Below are 11,088 nucleotides of genomic sequence, written 5' to 3'. Positions count from 1 at the left end.
TAAAATCAATGTTTTCTGCCTCAGGACACAGAAGAAGCTCTGATGATGAACCTGAGAGACAGTCACATTCTCAACCACAAGCAGAACCTGGAGTGGAACTGGTTGCTTATTGCCACCATCCTTAAGGTCAGGCTGTTCTCATGTAGCACCACAGACTCCATTGTGAACTTCTTTTCCCTGTCTAATGTTTAAATGTTGTTTTTCTCTCCCAGTGGCCAAATGTAAACCTCAGGAACAACAAAGACGAACAGATGCACAAGTAAGACCCCTTCATATCATCAAAAACCCACTGCAACATTTTAAGTAGTTTGCCGTGCTCTTCTGACATCTTGTTTTAAACACTTCTTTGTTGTCTGTGTGATGCAGGTTTGTGCGGAGGCTGCTGTACTTTTATAAGCCCAGTAGTAAACTGTACGCAGGGCTGGCGCTGGATCACGTAAAAGCCAGACAACTGACTGTGGTTGGTTGTCAGTTTGTTGAGTTCCTCATGGACTCAGATGAGGTTAGAGAGGTGTGCATGAACACACAAACATGCACATTCCTGCTTTTACTTTAGTCATTCTCTAACTTGCCTCTCCTCTCAACTCTCTCTTTCTTTCTCTCCCTCAGGATGGCCAGGGTTACCTGGAGGACCTGGTGAAGGACATGGTGTCATGGCTCTCCTCGTCCTCAGGACTGAAGCCCGAGCGCTGTCTGCAGAGTAACGGCCTGCTCACCACACTCAGCCAACACTACTTCCTCTTCCTGGGGACACTCTCTGCTCACCCACAGGGAGTCAAACTGCTGGAGAAATGTGGCCTGTTTCAGTGGTGAGTGAACAGAAAAACCTGACAGCTTTTCTGAGCTTTCCCGGGTGTACGAATCTCAGACGTGTTTGTTCTTTTGACGATTAAGGTCCCTCTGACATCTCAGTGTGACGTCTGTGCTTGTTCTTTTGTATTTGCAGCCTGCTGAATCTGTGCTCTGTGAAGAACCAGGACGCTGTGCTGAAACTTGCTGTATCCACACTGGATTACAGCAGAGATGGTCTAGCCAGAGTGATCCTCTCCAAGATCCTCACTGCTGCTACTGATGTAAGACAGCCACAAACACATTAGAAACACCTCTGGAACATGCACTTTCCTTTTAATCATCTGTGGTCCAAAAACTGTAGTTAGTCTGAGCTAAATGCTGCAAGTGCATAATACACTGAAAACCAGTTTCTCTCTATAAGAACTGCAATAACTATGCCCCCTCTTCCTCCCACAATGCCTCTTGTCTGACTGAGCAGACATGTCGGCTATATGCCACCAAACACCTCCGTGTGCTGCTGCGTGCGGGCGTGGAGTTCTTCAGTAGCTGGGGCATGGAGCTGCTGGTTACGCAGCTTCACGACCACAGCAAGGCGGTGTCCATGGAGGCCCTGGACATACTGGACGAAGCCTGCGAGGATAAGGTGACATGCATCACTTAAAAAAGCACAGTCAACACAGGAGAAGGCTGTGGCTCTTCTGTGCAGCTCATATGTGAAAGTGTGAGAGACTAACTGAGTGTAAAGCAGGGCGTTGTATTGGAACGTACATGAATGGTCAGTTTTAATTGACAGTCGAGTCAGCACATGGAAACGCAACCGTCACTCAAAGAACACTATAGAAAAAATATCAGATTTTACTTAGATAAATTTAATGGATATTGATTCACTTCGACATGAGCTGTTGGCGTGTTTTCTTGTCTTTTTCATGTGGCGTTGTGTGTCCATCCTTCCTGCTGTCTGACTTGTTATGTCGTGCTGCTTCACAGGCCAACCTTCATGCTCTAATCCAGCTCAAACCAGCTCTATCCCACCTGGGGGACAAAGGCCTCCTGCTGCTCCTCAGGTGAGTGTTCATCGCATCAGCACTGCTCACCTCACATGGCTGAAAGTATTTTACACATTTACATCACCTCTTAAATTCACTATACATCTTATTTCTGCTGTTTAGGTTCCTGTCCATTCCTAAAGGTTTCTCCTACCTCAATGAGAGGGGTTACGTCAGCAAACAGCTGGATAAATGGCAGAAGGTATTACCAGGATATTAGTATTGTTACTGATTTGCAATCCACTCAGTAATGATTTGTTTTATTCATTTATCTGAAAGATTATAATAAGTCCACCACCTAACATAAGTTTTAGTTTTACTCTGTGACCTAAATGTATTATGGTTTGCAGGAATACAACCTTAAGTATGTGGACCTGATAGAGGAGCAGCTCAACGAAGCACTAACAACCTACCGCAAACCTGTTGATGGAGACAACTACGTCAGACGCAGCAACCAAAGGTGAGAAGCTGGACTTAAAGACTGTATGAATTCTTGGTCAGCAGTAGCTCACATGCAACAGGATGTGCTACAAGATGTGTTTTTCTAATTTCTCTTGTTGTGTCTCCAGGTTACAAAGACCAAATGTATATCTCCCAGTGCACTTGTATGGTCAGCTGGTCCATGATAAGACAGGCTGTCATCTTTTGGAGGCTCAGGTAAAGACTTTCTCTTTAACCGCGCAGCACTGCGTTTTTTCTTCCTTTTTAATTTCCTTCTCCTGTTTCTCTGGGGAGCAGCCGGTTGTCCATATTTAGCTCTCTGTCTTTTTCTGTCTTTACCAGAGTGTGGTTCCTGACCTCAGCTACACAGTTCGCTCCCCGATGCTGGACACCTGGGAAGGCATTAAACAGCTGAAGGCTGCTCTCTGGGCACTGGTCAGCAACACCTATCTTTTTATGTCACTTCAGTTTTCCTCATACTATATTATTATTAATAATAATATAAGAATAGTTACAAAGAGATGGCCCCGGTAACGTGTGTTGTTTTTTTTCCACGCAGGGCAACATTGGTTCTTCAAACTGGGGTCTGAATCTCCTGCAGGAGGAGAATGTCATCCCTGACATCCTCACATTGGCTCAGCACTGTGAGGTGCTGTCAGTACGAGGGTAAGATTATCATTTACAGTTTTTACCAGTTGTCGCCAAAAAATACCCACATTTGATTTTTTTTTTTAAGCACATAAGTTTAAACTGATGTTTACCCAGATTGTTTTGTCCCCATGCACTTAGAAGTTGTTTTGTTTTCTTCTTCAAGAACACAGTGTTCACAGAAAACAGGTTGGTAATGAGGGCAGCTCAAAATATAATTGCAGTAATAAATAGAGAAGAGAAAAATGCAATAAAAGATGCGTATTATGCTGTAGATTAGCAAGCAATATTTAATTTTTCACCTGGATTTCTGCATTTTAAAATATAATTCCCTATATTTTAAAAATCATTTCCATTATATATAAAGGAGTATTCAGAGCAAATTTAACACCAGCTTTGCTATCCCAACAGTGCTGTGGGAAATACTCTGCTCACTCAGTGCCAAGAATTTGGTTAAGGTCCCCAAAGTATTGTGAAGTGAAGATTTTGACTTTAGCTGCCCTCAAAATGTTAAAACAGGATATTTACCTATTATTGAACTAGATTTAATTAACTGCTTTACACATGCAGTCCATTTAACTATGTTGACCTCAAAGATCTCTCCAACAAAACAAATAAATGAAAAGCAGAACTCAGTGGTATGTTTACTAACCATCCTCTCCCATCCACAGGACATGTGTTTATGTGCTGGGTGTGATCTCTAAGACCAGGCAGGGCTGTGAGGTGCTGAAGCAGTACGGTTGGGATGCGGTCAGACACAGTCGCAGGACATTGTGGCCTGTCACTCCAGATGAAGTCGACACACAGCTGACCTCTGAACTGTCCTCAGTGCCGAGCACGCTCAGTCTGAACTCTGAATCCACCAGCTCGCGCCACAACAGCGAGAGCGAGTCTCAGCCAAGTACGTAGGACAAGTTTTGTTTACGTGGTTCCACCATTATAGTAATCGGGTGTTTTTGATGGCAATTATGATAATTATGACATTAGCCGTCTTTGCCGTATGGACCTCTGTGTTCTTAATTCACTCTTTGTGCTTTCAGACATGTACATCCTGGACGATGACAAGTGTGATGCTCTGGACCAGTCGGACGAGTCCTCTTTATATCTACACCCCAAACCAGTCAAGGACCGCAGCCCCTTCACCATCCTGGCCTCCACACGCTTTGTTCGCACCCGCCTCCTCAATTCCCTGTCCCTTCCTAGCAAGAAGCTGCGCTCCACCAGTGACCCCAAGACCCCGTCGGGCTCTCGCACCCCGACTGAACTCAAGACGGGGAGTATGAGGCGGAACAGGACGGTGACAGAACCGTCAGTCTACAGCCCAAACCAGGGGGACGTCTTCGCCCCTGTGTTTAATGGCAGAGGAATGCAGAAGAGTCCCACAGTGAGCCTGGAGACTTCCTTTGTCGGGAACAGGGGGGGCTCTGAGGAGCACCTTGTGGATGGAAGGCTGGCTAGGGGAGGAGGCTCAGGCCTGGGACTAAGTGGTCTAGGAGGGCACGGGGCCGTTGAGCACCCCAGCCGAGAGAGGGAGCAAAGCAGCCGAGAGCGTCTGGCAGGAGGAGATGGTGGCTCCTCTTCCAGTGGAGGCAACGTGGGAAGCGGCGGAGGAGGCGGCGGAGGTACGCAATTTAAAAGCCGCAGTCAGAGCTTTAACACAGACACCACAACCAGCGGCATCAGCTCCATGAGCTCCAGCCCCTCCAGGGAGACTGTTGGAAACCCAGAGCATCCCGAACCTGAACCGGACTCCTCTGACTGTGTGAGCCTCAACACAGTGGTGTCCGCCAAGACTGTCAAAACGCTCTCCTCCCTCACCCCCCAGGCTCAGACCAACCACATGTCAATGTCAAAGTCCTCCACTGTCTCTCTGGTACCTCCCGGCTCCTCACACACTCTCCCTCGCCGAGCTCAGTCTCTTAAGTCTCCTTCAGTAACCACCATCAAGAGCCTGGCTGACTGTAGCTTCATGTACACCAGCCCAAGAGACGCACTGGGCTATGCTACGTTGAAGAGGCTGCAGCAGCAGAGGATACACCCGTCTTTGTCTCACAGTGAAGCGCTGGCTTCGCCCGCCAAAGACGTGCTGTTCACCGACACTATCACTATGAAGACCGGCAGCCTGGACTCCAGATTAACACCTCGCAGGTAAATCAGCCATCGCAGCTTTTTTTTTTTTTAAATGTTTGTTGTTGCATGATCAGAAAGATGTGTGTTCACTCATCCTCCATCTGTGGCCTCAGCAGCTGTGTATCTGGGGTAGATTTTGGTTTGTGTCTACCTCGGCAATGACAGGTGTGATCATGTTTTTTTGTGCACTTTCTACTATGTCTGTCAGGATATCAGATAGGAGGGGCACGTGTCCAGAACCCAACGTCTTAAGCCCATACCGCAGACTGTCCAGAACATTCGTACCGTGGTGGGTGGACTGACCCAGTGTCGTCCTTAGTAGAGATGTAGCTTCTAGCACCAATCCAAACAAATGTGTCCTTGCTGCTTTTACTTCAGTAGCAACTCTACGCCTACAGTTGTTTAGCCACTGCTCTGACTCCTGTATCACTGTAGTGTAGAGTAAGTGTGGTCGGTCACTGGTTGTTCTGACCCTTCTTAGAGGTAGAGGTAGATGCCATAGATATAGTGTTTATACTGTTTAATTGTTAATTAATAAAAAGGTGGGTAGAGAAATTAACCTGGGACCAAAAGATGAGGAAACATGTCAGTGATGGTGAGGAATGTGGAGTGTGCTTTAGAGAGCTCTTAACTCTCACTGTATATTAAACTACGTATTAAATTGTCTCTTCACATTCACTGTGAAATATTTTACTCATAATAGTTGATTGATAATAACTTAAAATTTCAGGTTTGCTTCTGCCTTGCTTGGCATTTAAATCCCATTCCATAGAAATTATGAGGGAAAAATTAAAAGTGATAAATATGTATCACAGGTAACACATTCAAATAGTTTGTGTTGTCTGAACCAACAGTGTAAATAGTTTGGATTAATTACAAAGTGTCTACAAAGTGTCAGGAAACGGTAAAGTTTGTCACAAATTTGTAGAGGCCAAGCTGATATAAAACAGCGGATCCTCACAGCTTAGAAATTTGAACCAGCGAATGTTGAGAGTTTTTGCAAGAAATAAAGCCATTAGTAAATTTTCCAAATAGCTGGCGATTAATTTTATGTTGATTGACTTGAAAAAACAAACATACTGTGATATACATATTAGTTTTGTCTAGTATTAAAATGTGTAGTTATTTAAAATTTAGGCCATACTGACAGACTCTAAAACTTTTTATCCCAATGAAGAACACAATCATTTTTTTACCCTTCATATGAACTTTGACCTTTAGCCTGATGTTTTGCAGTGTGACGCTATAGACAGCTGGTCATTTGGTGTTTTATTTTGGCATTACCTGTCACACTTTGGATCGACACATGTCCTCTGCTGTGAGTTCACCTGTAGCTGCTGCCCTGATGCTACAGTATGTCGGGCTCTAGAGCCTGTTGTGATCCCAACATCCCTCTCACTCTCTGCTCACTAAGTCTCTGTCTCTGTGCTTTTATCCAACATTTTTTTCACTTACTCCCCATGTTCCTTTTTCTTTCCCAGCCTCTCCCCCCGGATCCTCTCACGCACCTCTCCTCTTGCCCTCCCTAGGTTTCTGAAAGCTCTGAGCTTCGCCTCTCTGGATAAAGAGGAGCTACTCAGTCCCATCAACCAAAGCACCCTTCACCGCTGCTCTTCAGTGCGCTCCATGGTCTCTAGTGCCACCTTTGGGTGCAACGATGACTACATTGGCCTAGCACTGCCCATGGACATCAACGATATGTTCCACATCAGAGACTCGGCCTACTTTCAGCAGAGGATCAGCCCGCCGTCTGAAGAGCGAAAACGTTTCCTCTTCGGCGATGGAGATGGTAAATGCAACTTCATGTCATATTAAATGACATTTGTGAGATTTTGAAACAGATTTGTTGATCTAAGTGTGTTTGTTTTTTACCATGGTTGTTCTCTCTTTAGGTGATCGCCCTGCTCTCCCAGTACTAAAACAGCAGTTCAGTATCTCTGAGCTGATTGTTTGCCGAGGTGACAGCCAGAACCACACGGTGGGTTCAGAGGAGACGGGACTGCAGGATCACACCGAAGAAAACTGCCTCTACTGTGTTGGATCGATGGTCCTCGGATACCCCACACAGCCACAGATCAACAGCACACACCCTCGGACGGGTGAGTCGACACACACACATTCAGTCATTCACATGGACATACTCTGAACTTCGAGCAGAATATAACAAGTGCTCTTTTTTTTTTTAACAGACTATGTCGACTTCCCGTCATGGGGAGGCCAGAGTGGCCATCGTCTGGAGGTGATGCCTCAGTCCAAGTTCTCTGGGGTGTCAGGCTGCAGCGACGCTGCTGTGTCACAAGGCTCAATCTGTAGCACGCCCACACCTGGTGACATCGTCATCGGTAAGACTAACTACAACACACAGGATATCATGTTTAAAAAAATCCTTAAATTACTGTTCTGTTCCCTTGACTTTTCATTAAAATTTTTCAATATTTAGAACTTTAGTTCCACAACAAAATGAGTTTGTTTAATATCTGCACCATATTGAATTCAGTTTTATGGTCACCACCACAAGGCTGAAATGTGTGAATGAAATATTAATTGGAATAATCCATCATCAGTGTAATTGATTCCTCGCAGTCCCCTTTTTAGTATTTGATTAATTTATTTAACTTTTATTTAACCAGAGAAACACGTGAGACAACAACACAAGACGGATAACACCAAATATGCCACAAAATTTGAATTTAACAAACTTTGTGGCTTAATATATATGATTGAAATATGAAAGAAGTAGCATGGCTCCAGTTTGTGCTTGTGCAGTAAACAAATCTCAGTTAAAATACAGCTACCAGCGGCAATTACCAGGGTCCAAGCAGCCTGCGAGCATTTAAATACTATATTTATGAATTTCTGTTGAATTTTTTGGCTCAAGCAGGACTGAAGCCTCTGAAGGATGCGGCCCCTTGATTCGGACACACGTCTTACATCATGTTACATCTTACATGTTAATTTCATTAATATATATGTGTGTGTGTGTGTGTGTGTGTGTGTGTGTGTGTATATATATATATATATATATAACTACACAGGTTTAAAAGTTTATCATTAATCGTTAAAAACAGATTAACAAAATTTAATTCTTTTAATTACTTTTCATCAGCGTTGTCAGTAGATGATGAAGACCAAATTTCATGAGCATCAGATGAACAGCCTCGGACTAGTTTGTTTTGGGTTACGTTCGATTTTTTGAAAAATTAAGTATTTTTATTTACAGAGTTAAGTAGAATGGTATTCAGTGGAGCCCATACCTCCATCAAGGCCAAACAATACTACACATGTCTATCTAGCTCTTACGGATCTGCATTATAATTGAATAGGTTCTTCCTTCCCTAAACCAAGTGTGGTTCAAGTTTTTGTGTAATCGTGCTCACAAATAAACAAAAAAAAAAAACGACAGACATGGGTGAAAACGTAACCTCCTTGGCAGAGGTAACGCACACCTGACAAGAACAAACCATTATGATGAGAAAGAAAACAAAGATAAACTAAGAATAATAATATTCATAGTATTTATTGTGGTCAATATTGAATATTCATTTGTGTCCTTCAGGTGGAAAAGCGATATCAGAAGACGGCCCCGCCTCTCGAGTCTTGCTGAGGAAGGAGGTGCTCCGCCTCATCATCAACCTCAGCTCCTCTGTAGGAACCAAAGGCCACGAAACAGGACTACTGACGTAAAGCTCTTTTCCTTATTAGACTTACATTTTCTGAGATGCATGTTCAGTTGCAGAACAGTAGAAGTTGTTTTTTATGGCCTCTAAAATTTCCCCCCTCTCTTTAGGATAAAGGAGAAGTTTTCATATGCGTTTGACGACATCTGCCTGTACTCCGAGGTTTCTCACCTCTTAGCTCACTGTATGTTTCGCTTGACCTCAAGACGTTTCATACAGGAACTCTTCCAGGATGTGCAATTCATGCCAGTAAGACATCATACCAGCTCCTCCCCTACATTTGCTGAAACTCTACATATATCCCATGCACTCAATCATTTTCCCTTTTTTTTCAGATGTATGAGGAAGCAGAGGCAATCCTGACAAAACTACCAAAACCTGTCGAAGAGGATATTGATCCTCCTACAGAATCCTGATCATCCTCCCTGCTTCTGTGTTCCCTGCACAGTACCGGTCCTGCCACCCTACAAACATGGGACGACACAAAACTGAGAGAAATTAAGTTATGGCTGTTAGGATGGGGAAACGTTTGGCATGCTTCTGTTGCTCAAAACAGAATACCGTAGCCAAGGATGAGGAGGAGGTGGTCATCGCTCACCTTTCTTCTAGCAACTACGAGCTGGAAACAAAGGACGTCAGTATCTGTACACAAAATTTAACCCGACACGCCTAATGCTGTCTCAGACTTTTTTTTTTTCTTTTTTTTTTTAAACAGGAAAAAGGGGGAGCAGTTTAACCAAATACTGTTTTCAGATGGGGTTGGCAATCTTGAGCAACACTCAATAATACATCAACATAATGCTTAAGGACGAGCTGGATCATTAAGACAAAGACTCACGCTGTGTTTTAAAAGAAAAAAAGAAAAAAAAGAAAAAAATCTATCAACATTTTATCTCTTTCCAGAGGTGGTGTTTTCCTGTAATGAAATGAATAAGGCATGTTGTTGTGTCTACCCAGTGATTCCTCGGACCCTGCGTTCTCTTCTCCTTACGAAATAAAACACTACAGAGGAGTCCTACTGTTTTTAAAAAAACGTATCTGGAGCCTTCCTGGTTTATATTCCACCCTGACCTGTGATCTGTTCTAGCCAGATATGTGCTTTTGCTTCTCTTGCCTCACCACTTCCTACAACCTGTAGCCTCTTGTCAGCACAGACAGCCAATTACTTTTCTATTTCTTGTATCTCAGACAATCAAACATCACTAGTATTGTATTTTCTAAAGCACTATCTATACCACCCTTACACAGTACACGAGGAGAATAGCATGCGATTTAATGCTAGTTTATGCCATCCTTTACTTCCTTAGGACCTTTAATGTTTTTCTTCAGCCATTGCATTATTAGTAAGCTTCTCAGGAGGCGGGTTGATCTTTGGAGAAATGCTCGGTTGTACAAGTTATCTGTAGAATGAATCATTACAGATTAAGTACCAAACTCTGCTCACAGACGTTTCCAAAACCTGCATAAGCCCAGCAGCTACCCGACTCTATGCCTTCTTACCTCTGTGCTTCACCTCCACTGCATGTGCAACAAGCATGGCAAAGTTGTAACGTCACCTTAACGCGTTTCTTGCTTGTAAAACTTTAAGAAAAAAATAGGTTGCCATTACATGCTGCCATTACATTGTAGAAATATAATTACCCCCTCAACTGTTTCCACAATGCAATATCACTGTCTGTCATTGGCTGAGATGGGGGGGGGGGGTGCGATGACTTAAGGATTTGTAAAAGGTTTCCAGGGAAACAGGGATCTCTGTTTCCATTGGCTTGTTTTTGCTATAATGCTGCTACAAAAATGGACTCATAGAGAGATGATTCATAGATCAGCTGAGTGATGTCAGATCCGATCTATTTATTATATGTCTGTACCATAGAGTGAGCTCAACCAGAGAAGAAAAAAAGTTATTTATATTTTTTCCTCAAGACTGTATTATAATTTAAAAAGTTTTTTTTCTTTTTTCTTTTTTTTTTTTTTTTGCCTGAATCGTGGTTTCCCTTGTATAATGTGTACAGTATGTTTTGGGGGGCATTGATGACCTAAAGAAACATACAATCCTATCAAAGGGATGCATTGTTAATAAAACAAAATTTGAAATACCCAAGATATTTGAAATATCTTTCTTCTTTGTTTTTAATTTGTAAGATTTGATATGATGTCCTTCTGTCTGAAACTGCAGAAATATTCTGTTTCAACTGTGGCTTTGAAAAAAATCACATTTAGATTGGCTCAAGATGTTTTTAGGATGGGGATTATCATATAGTTGAATTACTTTAGCTGTAGGAATGCTGAATTTCATAATTTAAAAACCTTTCTAAGCGTAGAAACATGCAAAATGGGCAATAAACTGTCACCTT

General features: G+C 43.0%; 1 protein-coding gene across 1 annotated transcript in view; it reads left to right on the top strand.

Annotated features, from left to right (window-relative positions):
- Positions 1–10,835, top strand: part of LOC111644972 (rapamycin-insensitive companion of mTOR-like) — a 20,838-nt gene extending 10,003 nt beyond the window's left edge. Inside the window, exons 13-32 of the mRNA XM_087170328.1 lie at positions 25–126; positions 213–259; positions 367–502; positions 610–809; positions 947–1,073; positions 1,271–1,435; positions 1,780–1,856; positions 1,962–2,040; positions 2,189–2,298; positions 2,408–2,495; positions 2,622–2,714; positions 2,839–2,945; positions 3,599–3,828; positions 3,968–5,075; positions 6,587–6,846; positions 6,950–7,156; positions 7,247–7,399; positions 8,614–8,737; positions 8,845–8,983; positions 9,070–10,835. Coding sequence (XP_087026454.1) covers positions 25–126; positions 213–259; positions 367–502; positions 610–809; positions 947–1,073; positions 1,271–1,435; positions 1,780–1,856; positions 1,962–2,040; positions 2,189–2,298; positions 2,408–2,495; positions 2,622–2,714; positions 2,839–2,945; positions 3,599–3,828; positions 3,968–5,075; positions 6,587–6,846; positions 6,950–7,156; positions 7,247–7,399; positions 8,614–8,737; positions 8,845–8,983; positions 9,070–9,150 — 3,633 coding nt within the window. The 3' untranslated portion in view covers positions 9,151–10,835. The remainder of the gene's footprint in view (positions 1–24; positions 127–212; positions 260–366; positions 503–609; positions 810–946; positions 1,074–1,270; positions 1,436–1,779; positions 1,857–1,961; positions 2,041–2,188; positions 2,299–2,407; positions 2,496–2,621; positions 2,715–2,838; positions 2,946–3,598; positions 3,829–3,967; positions 5,076–6,586; positions 6,847–6,949; positions 7,157–7,246; positions 7,400–8,613; positions 8,738–8,844; positions 8,984–9,069) is intronic.
- Positions 10,836–11,088: the final 253 nt, after the last annotated feature.

Source organism: Seriola lalandi, unplaced genomic scaffold (genome assembly GCF_002814215.2).
Source record: "Seriola lalandi dorsalis isolate HSWRI2012SDOR001 ecotype SW California unplaced genomic scaffold, Sedor1 jcf7180002054945, whole genome shotgun sequence".
Classification (NCBI taxonomy): Eukaryota; Metazoa; Chordata; class Actinopteri; order Carangiformes; family Carangidae; genus Seriola; species Seriola lalandi.
The sequence above is the reverse complement of the archived record's forward strand: the minus strand, read 5'-3'. Positions and strand labels throughout refer to the sequence as shown.